This window comes from Castor canadensis, chromosome 10 (assembly GCF_047511655.1).
Source record: "Castor canadensis chromosome 10, mCasCan1.hap1v2, whole genome shotgun sequence".
NCBI lineage: Eukaryota > Metazoa > Chordata > Mammalia > Rodentia > Castoridae > Castor > Castor canadensis.
Window position 1 is genome coordinate 101,133,849 of NC_133395.1, and position 16,266 is coordinate 101,150,114.

Below are 16,266 nucleotides of genomic sequence, written 5' to 3' on the forward strand. Positions count from 1 at the left end.
AAAACTTATTTTAAAAAGTATCAGGGTGTATAAAAAGAATTTCTCTTGTTTTCTAATCATGTGAAAGGATTATTACAATGTCTGTAAGACTGAGGAGTTGACTTAGGGCCTCACATTTGGTAGGCAGGCACTCTGCATCTTGACCCATTCCACCAGCCCAAGACTGCATTTTAAAGCTGTTGTAATTATAAAATAACCCTGGCATTGATGTCTAAACATTGTTGTTAAAGCAGATTAAAGTTTTGTCTTGTTAGTAGCCTGATTCTGTTACCTACGTCAGTAATGCCTCTACTCCCTATGTGGATGGATTGGACAGTTCAGTCAGACCATGTTTTCTTTGTGAATCATGTAGCTTTTCTCTTTTCCATAACATTAGATTGTACATGAAATAGTTAATTAATGAATCTGTTACTGGTGCCAAGGGATATATCTTGGTCTTTTTTGAAGGAGGTCATTATTAGTTTTATTATTAGTTTATGTTTGAAAGATAACACTTTGAAGAAATAAATCTACTTAAGATGCTATATAAGACATAGCTGTTCCCTCAGGATCTTAAAAATCTACAACATATAATACCATTATAGCCACATGTGTATTAAGCTCAGCAGAACAACAACACCTACTTAAGTACCTGCTTATTTTTAATGTGCTAGAACTGTGATGAGATTGGCTAGAGGAGTCTCTGTAGACAATACACTGTGTGACTCACCCATAACCTGTTGCCCTAATCTCTTTAGTACACATTGCCAGTGTCCACATTTCTTTGCTTGAGAATGTTTGCTTTGCAGCTATGCTGGAATATTAACACTTTTCTTGACCCTAGCTCTCCTTAACCAGTGATTGAGGAGAACTAGTCAGTGCATAGTTCAGTGCCCTTGCTTCTCAGGTAGGTTAACTCTGAGATGTATTACACTGGCTCCCCTAAATTCCTTATGGGGATTAATTAAGCTCCTAGGATGATGAGTGGCTTGATAACTTATCCATTACTAGTTGTCCTCTCTTTGTTGTCTATTAATTTTTGGTAGTACTAAAATTTTGAACTCAGGGCCTATGCTTGCTAGGGAAGCAGTCTACCACTTGAGCCATGCTCCCAGCCATTTTTTGCTTTAGATATTTTTCAGATAGGTTTCTATGCTTTTGCTCAGGACTGGCCCTGGACCTCAATTCTCCTACCTCTGCCTGCCAAGTTACTGGGATTATAGGCATGAACCTCTGTGACCAGTCTTTTTGGGTTTTTTTGAAATCCTCATATAAGTATCTTAGAAATACCCTAGGAACTATATTCCTTCTTGAAACAGCATCTTGTTTCCTTCATCAAGCTATTCAGTGTAATGAGTTTTAGCATTAACTAAAAGGCTATGCTATTATCACCTATCCTATTTGGTTGTTTTTCTAGTAGCTAAACTGGCTTTGTGTTACTTGAGTAGGAGGAGACTGTAGAGTGACTTCAGGGGCCGCAACAAGCTGTCTCCCTTCCTCAAGTTTCCTCCCCAAATCAAATTCCCATACAATACTTCAAGGAGAGAACAGGTCATGTGTCAACCCCAAGTTATATAATATTATACAAGTCAGATTCTATGTTCTAATACAAAAGGCAACCTATAGTACTTAGGTATCGGTCCTTTGTTTGGCTGGTAGAGTTAAAAGTGCCACCTACCCCTGCAAGCTTGGAAACCTTGCCAAAGAGAAAAGGTGGTCCCCTTCACCCAGCTATGTCAAGTCTGTGTTCCTGCTAGGAGTTGCTTTATGGTCCCTATGTTAGATTTAGTCAGAGAACTCAAAGGAAGGAAAACCCACAAAATCTTTGGCCACCACCACCACCATATAGAGTTCCTCCTGCCTTTGGCTAGTGAGGACTATTATCTCTAGCTTCTCAGATTGAGACTGGGAATACATTTTCCATAGAATTGGTACTGACTTTTAATAGAAAAGTATGCAGTTAATTTGGATTCATTCAATACATTTTTCCCAAATTAGGCTTTATTACACCAGTAAACAGTGTTATCAGTTTTTACATAGACCTGCAGATGAAGCTAAGAAATAAGATCTATTTTAAATACATATAGTACAACAAAGCAAAGGCCTTTTATCTATTTTCTACTTATCTAGGATTTTCATATCTATTTCCATATAAAAACGTAGAGTCTGAATTTCAGCTGTTGAATGGAAGTGAGTTGGTTTCTATTCTTTGTCTTTGAGGTTCCTATAAAAAGCTACATTTCCACTAAACCATTTTAAAAACTAGAACTTAACACATATTGTGCTTGAGTTATAATTAATGTCAGAGATGCTACTTTTTTGTCATGACTATACTATATTTAAAGGCTACTCAATTCATTTTAATGGCCCTTGTTTAAAATATCTCAATTGAATTATCTAAAAATAAATTATGCATAATTAAATTAGCACTTTGTCATGTATGAGAAATTATTTGCCTTTCCATTGGCACATAGCAGAGGAACCATTTCATTACTTAAGGCTACTCAATTTCTTGTCAGCAGTAACAAATCCCATTGTTACAGAACTCACTTCAGCTTTGTTTGTTGGTAAGTACATTATATTGACCTTTGAAATGGATATTTACTTAATAGGAAAACCACCTACAAGCCTGGAAGCTTCTAAACCCAAAAGAGCCTCCAAACAGAAGAAAGTAGTAGAGACTGTAAACTCTGACTCAGATTCAGAATTTGGCATTCCAAAGAAGACTACAGCACCAAAAGGTGAGGATTGTCTTTGTATAACCCTTCAACATATGTTCTGTGGAAAAAATTTAGATTTTTCTACTTCATTGAATTTAGAGACTGGATACCTATTTTATTTTCAATTGTGTTACTAAACAGTATGTCTAAGAATTAGTGCTAAGTTAGAGTTCAAAGGAAATAGAGCAATTCAGTTCAATCACTTTGTTTTCACCAAACATTTAGACTCAACTAGGTTGAGTAAGGAGGGGTTAAAAAACCCCTGCAGCAAATGCACTGGAAGTTGTTATTTAAAAGGCAGATTAGGATCGATACTAACTGAAGTGTGACACTCGTTAGGGTGGGTTAGATGCAGGACTCTTAATGAGAACTTCTTGCTCATCTTGGAAATGAAATAGCCAGACTTGGGGCCACACAAGAAACTAGCACCAGTTCTTCTTCCTGGCACCCCCTCTTTGCCTCCAGCATGTGTGATAACATACTCAGAGTAGCTGTTCAGTCTTTTATACAACTAGAGTATTTTTCATCAGTGTGTTTATTTTACTTCTTAAAGGGGTAGTTGGGATAAGGAACAGTAGTTCAATAGGGAAACAAAAAGAATCGGAGGGTAGAAAAGAATCATAGAGATTAGGTCAGTATTTAAAGTATGCATGATTTTTGAAACCTTTATAAATTTACAAGTGCTGTTTCATTGAATCATTTGAGTAACAGTGACCTTCCAAGATCATTTAGACTGTCTTTTCTTACTGTGCAGTCTAGATCTTTGTCTCTAGGATTTTCCCACTTGTGTAAATCTGTTTGTGAAATACTCTGTAGTCATGTCAGCCCTAGAATTAAAATGGTGCTCCCAAATTGTGTGTGTGCCATTCATAATGAGACTGGGATTATAATGCCTCACTGATTGGGCATGCTAAATAAGTAACCATAATGTTTTGGCATTTATTTTTCTATGTTGCATTTATCATTAAGAGGGGAAAAAAAACTTTTGTTTCATTTTAAGGTAAAGGCCGAGGGGCAAAGAAAAGGAAAGCATCTGGCTCTGAAAATGAAGGGGATTATAACCCTGGCAGGAAAACATCTAAACCAACAAGCAAGGTAATCAAGAGCATCTTTGTAGTGCCTGGGTTCATTTAAGATAACCTATAACTGATGTGGCTGATTTACTACTGTGATAGCTTTAATATAGCTTCTCTTACCAATACAATTAAACAATTTTGTGGTATAAATTTATATAACCAGTCTACTTCTTGCATAAATAGTATGCTATAAGCTATACTACTTAGAATCTTCATGTAATCCATTGAGCTGTAGTAGTTATGCTACTTGAAGTTATACTTTTTCTTTTAAATTTGGATGAACTCCATTCTTTATATTGAATTTGTTTGTGGCTAATATTCCTAATTAATATGACCTTTCTCCAGATATACTATCTCTTTAAGGTAAATGAATGACCTCAGATGCTCCCCCTCTTCCTATGAAAATTTTAAAATACAAGCATAGATGACTATGGCTTTAAGCTATTTTTCATATTGATCTCTCACTCAGTAGTCTTCTATGCCTCGCTGTCCACATTGGTTATTCTTCTCTGCATTTTTACTCACATTGTGCATGATCTTGTTTTACTTCCATGAATTCTTGATATGTTTTACAAATAGGACAACTTGAATTTTTATTAATCTAGTCATTGTGCATATTTGTTGAGTAATATATAGTAATGGTGTTGCGTTTTTGAGACTATAACTTGGTAAACATAAGACCGCTGAGGTGGAAAACTATTATATCAAATCCCTTTTATTCCCTTTCCAAAATTGGTCTTACATACAAGTTAGCATTACAATTCTGATTTTAAAAGCATAATTGTTTGTAATATTTCTTAAGTAACAGAAATTTCCTCAACGTTGAGATTTTAAATCTATTTTGTTTTTTTAAAAAATGTCTAGAAGCCGAAGAAGACATCTTTTGATCAAGATTCAGATGTAGATATCTTCCCCTCGGACTTCACTTCTGAACCACCTTCTCTGCCAAGGACCGGCCGGGCTAGGAAAGAAGTAAAATATTTTGCAGAGTCTGATGAAGAAGAAGATGTTGATTTTGCAATGTTTAATTAAGTGCCCAAAGAGCACAAACATTTTTCAACAAATAATTTGTGTTGTCCTTTTGTCTTTTCTGTCTCAGACTTTTGTACATCTGGCTTATTTTAATGTGATGATGTAATTGATGGTTTTTTATTATTGTGGTAGGCCTTTTAACATTTTGTTCTTACACATACAGTTTTATGCTCTTTTTTACTCATTGAAACGTCATGTATTGTCTGATTGGCTTGTAGAATTGTTATAGACTGCCGTGCATTAGCACAGATTTTAATTGTCTTGGTTGCAGACTACAGACCTGCTTTTTGAAATGAAATTTAAACATTAAAAATGGAACTGTGTTCTCTGTCTCTTTACTGAAGGTGAAAAAGTAGTAAAAGTTCCCACACGCCTTTAAAATAAATATATTTTATTCTTTGCCAGGAGACTCCATGGAAAAAGGTAAACAGTATATGAACATAGAAAGCCTTGTTAAACAATCTCAATGTACAAACAGAGCCAGTGAAAGTACATCACAGACTTGCTAATATATCCAAAAAAAATTCACTAGTGCTTAAATGAGAACTAAGAACCTGACGCTTGTATCTGTTAACCACTCTACCACAGCTTTCACTCTGCTTCATAGTGATTGAACAAGGTCAAAGGAGGCAGATTCTATGCCCATGCCTTTGGGAGTTACCATTAGCCCCTTGGCATCAAGAAGACTGGAAAAAAAAAAAATTCCAGTATGAGGCATGAATCAGGAAGGACACTAGAGTTACAAGGTCTAGGTGGTATATCAGCCTGCCAAGTTCTCTAATGGCTTATGAACAGGTAAACAAACAGTAACACTGAAAAGTGTTTTTTGCCTTAGAGGCTATCATTACTGTAAAAATGTATCTTTTTTATTGTGTAGTTATGTTATTAAGTAATAAACCACTTTTAATTTAAAGTGACAACAATTGAACAAATGACATTTGATGAACTGAACTGGCAGTTACATTGATAAAGAATTCTCTTCTGCTAGTGCAGTGAGTGTGTATACTTTTACTGGGGCAACATGAAATAAAAGATGCAATTGAGAGCATCAAAAAGCAAAGACAAGGTTTCATACTAACTAAATTGGAGTATCTTTAGTCTTATCCTGTCATACTGTACAACAGTCCTATTTCCTTACCTTGATGTCTTGATTATTCCATGAAAGCAAGACAGTTAACCTTTTTGAACCTTAGGTGGACATGTACAGTAGTCTATTTCATAACCTTGGTGTCTTGGTTATTGAGTATGCAAGACAAAAGGAAAGCACCAAATGTACAGTGTAGAAAGAACAGAGCCGTACTTCTGTATGTACAAAGTCTTCAGAAACTTAACCAGGGGTAAATCATTTCGACTGGGTCTTTGCCATGCAATCTTGACTGTTCAAAGAGGAAAATAGAAGCTTTTAACTAGTTTCTGGTTGCATGAAATGGCTGATTTTTAGAATTTGAAAAGTTTGTATTTCTAGGTAAGTTACACAGTGAGGAGTATATATATATATATATATACACATATATATGTATATATATATATATATGTATATATTGATACATATGAAAACTTCTTGGTCCTTCTTTGAAGTTTAATATATTTCAGTCCAAAAACTAAGCAGCAGTAAAAATGTTTTTTCTTGCATTTTAAATTCCGGAACTGAAGGTACTGGGGAATGTTTGGAGTAGCTGGGAAATGTCTTATTGCACCAGTGGTGACTGACTGACTCCACTGTTTTCCACTGAGCTGGGTGAGATGCTAGGACTGTGCTCTGCTGTGTTCCCACTTGAACTTGGGGTCAAGGGTTCATGTCCTTCAGAATTCTCCAACATTTCCTGAATGAGAGGTGGCATTGATCCAGGAATTTCCATTTTCAAGGTAATTACACGTTCTGCACCTTTAAGAAGAGATAATAGAAACCTCATTAAGATAAGGAAATAAGCTAGATAAGAGGGAACTTTCATCTGCCTTAAGAGTGGTATTTCCTCAGTCTTATTTGAGTTATAAAATGTATATAGCAGGGTGGCATTTATCCTTGTTGAAAAGGATCTGTTTATTACTATAGTTTTCACAAATGCACACATAAGTGTGTTTAGAATGGGAAGTGGATCCACCAGAAGCCATGTTAGTATGTTGTGAGATCAGAAGTAGATTGGGTGCTTAGCAGTTCAGGGTCAGAATGCTGATTGAGGTCGCCTCACTATGAGAGCCTCACTCATCCTTTATGAAAGCCATGGCTGTTCTATGCAAACACTGCCTCCCAGAGGCTGTCCTACCTAACATCACAACATTAAAACACCTGCCAGAAAAGCAGCAGAGATGAGTATTGTATAAATTGGATAGTTCCAATGCCTCAGTTGTAGGAAATAACAATTTATAAAGAGAAGTTTCAAATAACAGACCAGAAAGGGTATATTTTTTAAATGAGACAGTTGAAAGGATACCAGTTACCCACAAATGGAAGAACTGGCTTCAGTAATCAGTGGTCTAGGAGTCACTGTGGCTAGTTAAATACAACTGGGAAGAGTGTCTTGGTTGAGTTAGCCACATTTCAAGTGCTTGGAATCACGTGGCTACTATATTACGTATGTGGCGATTATGGAGAATTTACACAATCACAGTAAATTCTGTTAGATATCCCTAGCCTAGCCCGCTATACAGATTGACAGTATATTAAACAGCCTTGTTTTAAAAAATTAAAGGTATATTCATAATTAGATTGTTCGAGCATTTGTATCTACTTTTTACTTCTCTTCATCCCATGCTAGTGATGGACTTCACTAAAGAAACCTCTTAAGAGGGTTGGTGGAATGGCTCTAGCAAGCATGGGGCCCTGAGTTCAAACCTAATACCACCAAAAAAACCAAAAACAAAACAAACCCCCCAAAACAAGAACCTCTTAGGAGGAGCTCAAGAATTGAGACTCCTTGTCAAGCAAGTTCACTTTCTGCAATGTAGAATTAGTTCCTTGGCTTGCCAAGGTATAGAGTAGGCTAACAGGGAAGGAGAGGGAAATGATAGTGTGGTAGAAGGGATGACTGCTCAGTTATCTCTCTACATGGAGAATCTTGACTCTTAACACTCCACCGTGATATGGCTGTAGGCAATTCTGTAATTGCGTGAGTTGCCACCTAAACTGAAACTCACTAGACAAGGAATATTATACTTCTCAGGAAGGCAGAAATTCCTTTGCTTAGAAGTAAATCTGCCTGTACATAAGAGAACAGTGGGTACCATGACTGGGAGAGAAATTTAAGCGATAACAAGTACTATTCACTTTTCTTAAGTTCACACTTGATTTTAGCCAAAAGGCCAATGTTAAGGAAATATTGAGGTCAAGTTTCTATAAATCAGAAATGTCTGGAAAACTGGGAATGAAACCAGAAAACTTAAAAAGCTGCCATATAGTATATTTTCTGGAAAACAGTGTTTTTCTAATTAGTATCAGAACCTTAGAACTTCAGCAATCAAGATCAGGGTGTGGTGGAACACGCCTGTAATCTCAGGAACTTGGAAGGTAGAGGCAGGAGAGCGGTAATTTGAGGCTAGCTGGGGCAAAGGCCGCAAACTCTATCTCAAAAACAAAAATGAAAGGGCTGTGGGTGTGGCTCAAGGAAGTGCTTGCCTAGCAAGGGCAGTCTCCTGGTACTGCAAAGAAAAAAACGTACCTGCTTTTTGCTTCTGTCGGTGATCTCATGCTTACAGAATTTAAAGCCTCTCACAAAGAAACTTCCTAGGGTCAGATTTTGAGGTTTTCTTTTTGTGTAGTATGTGTGTGTGCGTGTTACTTAATTCCTTTTGCTTTCAATGAGATATGCATTCCAAAACTATTAAACATCCTGAATTAAAAAACAGGGTTTTAGAAACAGTTCCCTGTGGCAAGGCCCTGAGCTGCACTTGTGCCTGTGGTGCAGTGTACAGACAGACGTACCCTTAGCACTGATGCTGCGGAGATCTGTGATTTTCATTAGGATCTTTGGGAACATGTGAGGCTTGCTGGGCCGTCTTTTTCTAATATAAATTTTGAGTGCTTCCAGCAATGGTTCTTGTAGCTTATCTACTTTTGTTGGTTCCTCAAGGTCCTGGCGGTCTAGACACCAGGAAGAAAGCATTAAGTGATTGATTAGTGTCAGGACAGAAAGGGTTATGTACGTTCCAGGCTACAGGACTTCTGCCCACTTCCCCCTCCTCGTTTCCTGTTCCTACTATATTATGACTTTATTAATTTGGGATTCAATCACATACTAATTTGAGTACATATACAATTGCTTTAAGCCGTGATATTTGAAAATAATTGTCCCCCTTGTTGGGGAAAAGCATGTTTGATGCCTGGTTGATTTGGCTCCGGGAAAGAATTACCTCTCATGACCAGGAGATGTCAGTATTGAACTGAATTAAAACAAACCTGAAGTACCTTGCTTATAAAAGCAAGGTAAATCTCCCCCTTAATTAAAGCCATTACTTTTTAACCACTTGAGATGCAGCCTTGTGTGAGTCAGCAGGGGTCACCACATAGAAGAAAGCCATGCTTTATCCCAGTCCTCTAAGGACTGTGGAGGAGGCCCAGGCAGTAACTTGTATTCTTAGCCATTTTGTTAACAAACAGAACACGCAAGTCCCTTAAGTCATCATTAAAATGTCCCTAGGCAATTTATTTTACCATAGTATCATCCTGCCTTTAAAAAAGTACCCGCGACAACTGGAGAACTAGTATTTGGGCATATCTTTCACAGTGTAAGGATTCCTAGTGCCACTTTAAAATTTACATATTAATATGAGGGCTGGCGGAGTGGCTCAAGCAGTAGAGTGCCTGCCTAGCAAGGCTGGGGAGCTGAGTTCAACCCCCAATACCACCAAATAAATAAATAATAAATTTACAACAAGCCCAGGCATGGATGCTGTATTCACATGCCTTTCTCCTTGCAAAATAGCCCCAAAATGGAGACGAGGGATTCCCTATAAAATCTAAGTTGTTCTTCATGGAATCGCATGAGGGGTTCTCCAGGCAGATGGTACCTCCACAGATTAAGCAGATGGCACTGAGAAGGCCTGTTTCTGTGTCATCCATTTCCAAAGGCAGGAGCTGGTTGGCAAAGGTGAACACGAGGTCAGTCAGAGGACCGAATCCAGCATTGTGCATCTGAGTTCGATTTAGGGTAAGGCCATCAGAAAAGGTCATGGTGTCTTGTTCTGGGGTATACCTGGTGCAAATTCTAAGAATCTGGAAGAAAATGCACATATATTTGATAGGTCATTCTATGCCAGCCTGTTGAGAGTGTCAACCAGATGTAAGAGGAAATAACTTGAAGATTTCTCAGAAGCTCACACATCACACGGGGCAGTCTGTCTGTTTTCACTAAACACTACAAAAGCAAAAAAGCACATAGCTAAAGTTACTTATGGAATGATAAGTAGGACACAGACATTTTGAGAAATAACTTTGTATTAAAAGTGATTCATCATTTGACTCAAATAAACACATCCTGGCACCTACCAGGTGCTAGGGAATAAAAGATGAATGAGATTCTGTTTCTCAGAGCTCACAGTCTATCAAAACCATTATTAAACGCTTAGTGTATACCTCTATATGGTGTACTTGCCATATTCAGTCTTACAAATGTTATTCTTATTTCACAGATGAGGGACACAAGACTCAGAAAGGCCACCCGATGTGCCAGTGTCACAGTTAACGTGTGACCGAATCCGAGTTCAACTCAACCTCACAATGTCCCACTCTCTTCATGTGGCCTCTGTGCACACAGCCACACAGAGAGCTATAACAGAAGGCGCTGGAGTGGAACCAGCAAGACGCTAGAGTTCAGAAGGAAAGCTCAGTTACAGCAGGAGGAAATCGGGGCAGAGCCATGGAGAACAGGCACCATTTCAAGTCCACCCTAAACTATAGGCAGGATTTGGGTCATGCCCCCAGTCTCCCATTCCCACCCCTTGTGCCCTTGCTCCATAACCCTGTTGGCCACGCAGGGTGCCCGCTGCTATTGCGCTGTGCCTCTAGGCCTCACTCAGAGCATGACAAACTCAAAAAACCTTGACAGTCATCTTGCTTCCTGTTCTCTTGGCCCTAAGAAGCCTAGTGGTGGTGAGCACAGTGCCTTCCGGGGCATTTCCGCACTAGATCCACATTTTCCTGCACCAACATTGAGGGGCCTCTGCGGACCAGGTTTCCACACTCGTCTTTCCTACTGAAAAAACCGCAGAGCTGCTAGGGGCACAGGGGTTCAACATAACCTGGACAAAATGGACCACCCCTGTGCGGTAGGGAACTGGGAGTTTTTTCCAGATGCTGGTACTCCGGTGACTAGCAGTGGCCACCACGAATATCTGTGCATTACTGTGCACATGGAGGAGGGGAGGAGGACAGAGGTGATCTGCAAGGCCTGCATTCTTCTAGTTCCACGGCCATGTGTGGAGGGAGTGGCCTTCTGAGAAGGGGAAGTGCCCTCTGTGAGGGGAGTCCTTAGAAAGCCCTGCCACTCTGCCCATACCCACCAGGGATCCTGGTGCAGAACTTCCATTGGCTCTTCTGTCTTAAGTGCTAGGCGACAGGGGAGGCCATGCCCACGGGAGGACCACCCTATCTAACGGTTCATGTGATCAGCAAAGCCCCATGTTGTGTGGACCACACTGGCCAGGGGGTGGTGCTGCTGCACTGGACAGGGTGACCTGGCTCAGATGATCTGAACTTCCAAGAAGACCCCTCCCCCCACATTCAGGACTCCAGCCCTGGAGCCAGAGTGCCTTGCAGAGTGAGGCCATAGGACCTGAGTCGGTTAAAAAAATAAAAGTTCCACTCCAGCATCTTATCAGTTAGAATCCAGGGAGGAGAAGAGTGAATGAGTAGCACTTCTCACCCCCAACAGATAAGTATTTATTGACCACCTACTGCACGCCAGGTCCCGTACTGCTATTTCTTCTCTACACGAGTCAAGTGGTGCCGTTATCCCACTTTTCAGATAAGGAAGCAAACCTGAAGCGCTGCTCCCAGGGCACATTATTTCTAGGTGGCAGATTTGATCCAGACCATCTGTTTCCAGAGCCTGTTCCCTCACCCATTGCTCCACAGATATCTCCATTCCTTATACCAATATGCAAACCCAACACCTTGCTAAGCTATCCCAGGACTCATTTGGACATCAGCTTCATTTGTCCCCCAAGGGGGGCACTTTTGTGCAGCCCACAACCTGCCCAGCCATTCACTGTGGCCTACCTGGCGTACAGGAAGGAGCTTGTGGCCTGCAAGCACAAACTTCACTTCATACCGAAAGAAGAGGTTGAAATACCTAAATTGAGACGTTCTCCAATTTCTCAATGTTCTCACTGTGTGACCAAGTGAGTAGGACAGTGAACTGGAAAGTCACCAATCATGAGCTCACAAGTCAATACCACAGTGATTTCTCCTCTTACATAGGTGTCATTTCTTACCTCGTTGATATTTGTGCAGGGACCTGTCTGAGACAGCATGGCCATTTCCTCTGGGTCCCCAACTGGCTGATCTGTTTCCCTTCATCCTGGCAGCTGATGGGGTACTGAGTCGTTCCTACCTGAGCAGCAAAGCAACTCAGCGGTCATGGGTCCTGTGTCCCCCAGAAGTGAACTGTGGTACCCAAAGTCACACAGTCAGTGGCATCAGGACTTAGAACATAGCTGCCAGGCCTAAGGGCCCCTCAGCTACCTGAAGAAATGTTAGGACATGCTTCTTCTCCAGGGATTATCGCATGATAGCCCAAGTTAGCAGGCGGCCCAAAACCTCCAGCCATGTCTCTAGTCTGGAATCAAACAAGCAAATAACTGCCTGGCTAGAGTGCAGCCAAGATGGGAGTGTGGGGAATCTGTGCCCTGGAAGAACAGAAGAACCCAGGGGGGGGGTCTGTCGGAAAGGAACAGAAGACCAGGATATTAGGAATGGCAAGGTTGCCAAAGCTGACTTGGAAATCCAAGCTCAAGGGCAGCACATGAGCTTCTTTGTTCTATTCTGAATGACTTCTGTTCTCCAAACTCGGAAAATACCTGGATTCTGCTGAGGCACTTAAACTATGTCTTGTTGCCTGTCTCCTTAGAAAGTTCAAAACCAAGTGTAAATGGTGCAGCAAGGATGGGATGCCCCTGGCCTGAGAAGAAAAATGGCTTGAAGTCATCTTTTATCCCAGCTTCATGGCTGGTCCTGCCTCCAGAGAGACACCAAGTGGTTTCCTATGTCACAGTCAAAGCCAGTGGCCACCACCAACTTCTCTCCCAGGATACAAACACTGTGAAAGGAGGTATCCTCCCTGGAAGGACCATGATACAGCGCGCCAGTCCATGAGATGGGTAAGATGGCCCCTACAGGAGGACCCTGGGGAATGACACAAAGCTCTGTTTTATGGTTGATGTTCTTTAGGGCAAAAAGAAACCTCTTCCCACCTTCCCCACAGACAGTTGGGCACCTGTCTACTGCTTCCAGCAGAGTATGCATACTGGGAGCAGCCTGTTAAACCTGGAGCCCTGGAAAAGTGTATGTGGGACCCCAGAGGCAAAGCCGGGGACTTGTCCACCAACCTGCTGTTGTCTTTCCCCTCTCCCACCACTTTTGATTCCACTCCCTCCACTACTATGCGATCAACCCACAATAGCCAGAGCACGCTGTTCTCAGTGTCCATCACAGGAGAAGTGCCCCATGCTAAAACCTCTTTGATGACTTCTCATCTTTAGAACAAAGTCCCAACATCTTTCTGTGGCCTCCCCAACTTGCATGTCTGCTCTTTTTCTTTGCTTAGTCAATTCTGTCCTTCCTCGTGCCTCTCCAAAGACTTGCTGCTGTCATGGCCCAGCTTTCTCTTCCATCTACCTTCAGTGTTCTTCCTGAATCTCTCAGGGGCTGCTTTTCCTGTTTGGAGCTCAGCTCAGTATCCCCCTCAGAAAGCACAGAAAACATCTTTCCTAAAACTCATTGTTTTCTATCACATCATTTTTTGATGTGTAACAGGTGGTGGTCTTAAAATGTGCCCACAAATTCTTTGGTATATAACTGCCTAGAAAGAGTAGAGCTTAAGTGTCCAACTTTGGGTGTGGGAGGGACTTAGCAACTCTTCTAAACAAATAGAATAAGAAGAAGTGATGGTGGCCTCTGCTCGTTTGCTCACATTTTAAAAAATTTCTAATTATTTATTTATTTTTTGGTGGAACTGGGGTTTGAACTCAGGGCTTTGTGTTCACAAAGCAGGTGCTCTATTGCTTGAGCCACACCTGCAGTCCACTTTGCTCTGCTTATTTGAGGAAAGGGAGTCTCATGAACTATTGGCCTGGACTGGCTTCGAACCACGATCCTTCTAATCTCAGCCTCCCAAGTAGTTAGGTTTTATAGGTATAAGCCTCTGAGGCCTGGCCTTTAAATTTTTTACTAGCATAAATTAATTGTACAAAGTGGTTTCATTACAGTATTTACAAAGTGTATCTTGATCATATCCCCTCTATATTACCTTTCTTAACCACCCTCCCCCTCCTTCCTTCTGAACAGTTTTTGGTGGGCTTCTCTGTGTTATATTTACATGGGACTTCGAAATAGTCACACCCCAGCTTCTTCCCTTGAATCTCTCTCCCACTTCACTTCTTTCCTTGAATCTCTTGCTCTGCAAGAAGCTAGCCAACAAGTCACAAGGACCCTCAAGCAGTCCCACGGGGAGGTCCAAGCATCAAGGACCAGCACCGACTTGCCAGAGAAGTGTGCCGACCAGCTGGCACTAGAGGATCATGTCTTGTGGGTGCCCTGAGTGTACCTTCCTGAAAAATGCCCAGACAGTTGGCACCATATTCCTGACCCATGCAGCTTACTGTCTAACAGGGTAAGTTTCCTGGATATATATTACACGGTAACAGGTGCATAGTATAAATCCAGGACCCAACGTATGCACCTGGGCCTATGCAGAAACCTCAGAACTCACTCCCCTGAGCCCTGGGAAGGGGAGGAAGGGACAGGTTCACATGGGAACAGCCCTCTGAGCTGGGAGGCTGCAAGGTCTGCAGAACTCAGGAGTCACAAATCACGTCCTGAAGTCACACAGGCAGTGACTGTGCGTCATCAGAAGCGGGTACTGTGTTACTGGCATGGGAACACTTCCTAGGGAAAGAGAGAACAGTGGGAAGGGGACCCTGAGGGGTGGGAGGACGGTAGGAGGGACACAAGAGGACAGTGGGAGGAAGCCAGTTATCCAAAGCCTGAAACCTCATGCCTAAAAGCCAGGCTCAGCAAGCAGCCTGTGCTGAGATTTGAATTTTGGCCCCTATCTCATGGACTTACCCCTCTACCCAACCTCTCTCTAACACTCACCGAACGACTCTCTCTCTGCACCAGAGACCAACCCCAGCATGGCTGCTTCCCCTCCCTGAGCCTCCTTCCAGCCACAAGTTGTGGTGAACAGCTTCTGAGCACAGGTGCCAGGGGAGGGCTGGGTGCAGAGCTGGAGCTGGGCTCAGGCCCCTTCAGAGAGGTTTTTAAGGGTATCCTAGTGGCAACAGGCCAGAGGATAAAACAGGGCAGGCCGGTGGGTGCTGCAGGCAGAGGTGCTGAGGCTGATGGTGACTGACTGAGAGGGGTGCCCGTGTGAGGCAAGATGCAGGCGGCTTCCCTGTGTTGGCAAACAGAAGCAGCATGTTTTGAAGCTCCTGTTCTGAGAAATAGGAGCAATGGCTCTCCTATGGGGACAGTGCCAAGCTAAGGGAGGCAGGATGGCCAGGAACCTCAGTCCAGGAAGAGGGACTCACCTCGTCTCCTAAGCAGCCAGGTGGGCTGATATTAAAACCTTGTCATTTAGTCAAAAGACGAGAACCATTATCTCTCCTGTGTTCCCACACGGTTTAATTTCGTTGTAAAAAGTGTAGCTACGGATTGAGTTCCACCACAGACTTTAAACAAATCCTGGCAAAGTAAATCATTTTCTCATCAGAAAATGCTCAAGCCTGTCCAACCTTTGTGACGTCGATTCTGCTTTCTTTTTTCCGGAGGCTGAAAAGCCCCTCAGGAAGTCACAGGGGCTTTTAGCTTCCATTGAGCCTCAGTTGCCTCACTGTGCTGATGGATTGAGGCTTAATGACCCTATGTAAGGTGGCTCAGCCTATGATGTGCCAAACACGGTTCCAAAGCCTTGTGACACCTCATTGCAAATTGAAGGTGGTAACCTTCACTTTACTTTTTTGGTGGTGCTGGATTTTGACTTCAGGGCTTTGCACTTGCTAGGCAGGCGCTCTACCACTTGAGCCACACCTCCAGTCCTCACCTTCATTTTAAATATGAGCAGACTGAGGCTCAGGAAACTGACCTGCCCAAGGTCACACAGCTAGTAGGCAGCAGAATCAGATTGTGAACTCAGGCAAGCTGGCTTTTAGCTCGTACTCGTGGTCAGGATCAGAGGCTAGGGCATGCCAGGGCCTGTGGAGGCAGGATCAATGTGGAGCCATGTTTGAGTAGGGCAGGGGACAGA

General features: G+C 42.0%; 2 protein-coding genes across 8 annotated transcripts in view; one reads left to right on the forward strand and one right to left on the reverse strand.

Annotated features, from left to right (window-relative positions):
* Top2b (DNA topoisomerase II beta) overlaps positions 1-5,130 on the forward strand; it is a 68,074-nt gene extending 62,944 nt beyond the window's left edge. For both annotated transcript variants that reach the window (XM_074043787.1, XM_074043786.1), the window contains exons 34-36: positions 2,592-2,720; positions 3,700-3,794; positions 4,640-5,130. In XM_074043787.1, coding sequence (XP_073899888.1) covers positions 2,592-2,720; positions 3,700-3,794; positions 4,640-4,807 — 392 coding nt within the window. In that variant the 3' untranslated portion in view covers positions 4,808-5,130. The remainder of the gene's footprint in view (positions 1-2,591; positions 2,721-3,699; positions 3,795-4,639) is intronic.
* The window catches only part of Rarb (retinoic acid receptor beta), a 385,376-nt gene continuing 373,906 nt past the window's right edge, over positions 4,797-16,266 (reverse strand). For all 6 annotated transcript variants that reach the window (XM_074043790.1, XM_074043791.1, XM_074043794.1 and 3 more), the window contains 3 exons: positions 9,812-10,016; positions 8,727-8,885; positions 4,797-6,692 (listed from right to left, as the gene is read on the reverse strand). In XM_074043790.1, the coding sequence (XP_073899891.1) occupies positions 6,496-6,692; positions 8,727-8,885; positions 9,812-10,016 (561 nt within the window). In that variant the 3' untranslated portion in view covers positions 4,797-6,495. The remainder of the gene's footprint in view (positions 6,693-8,726; positions 8,886-9,811; positions 10,017-16,266) is intronic.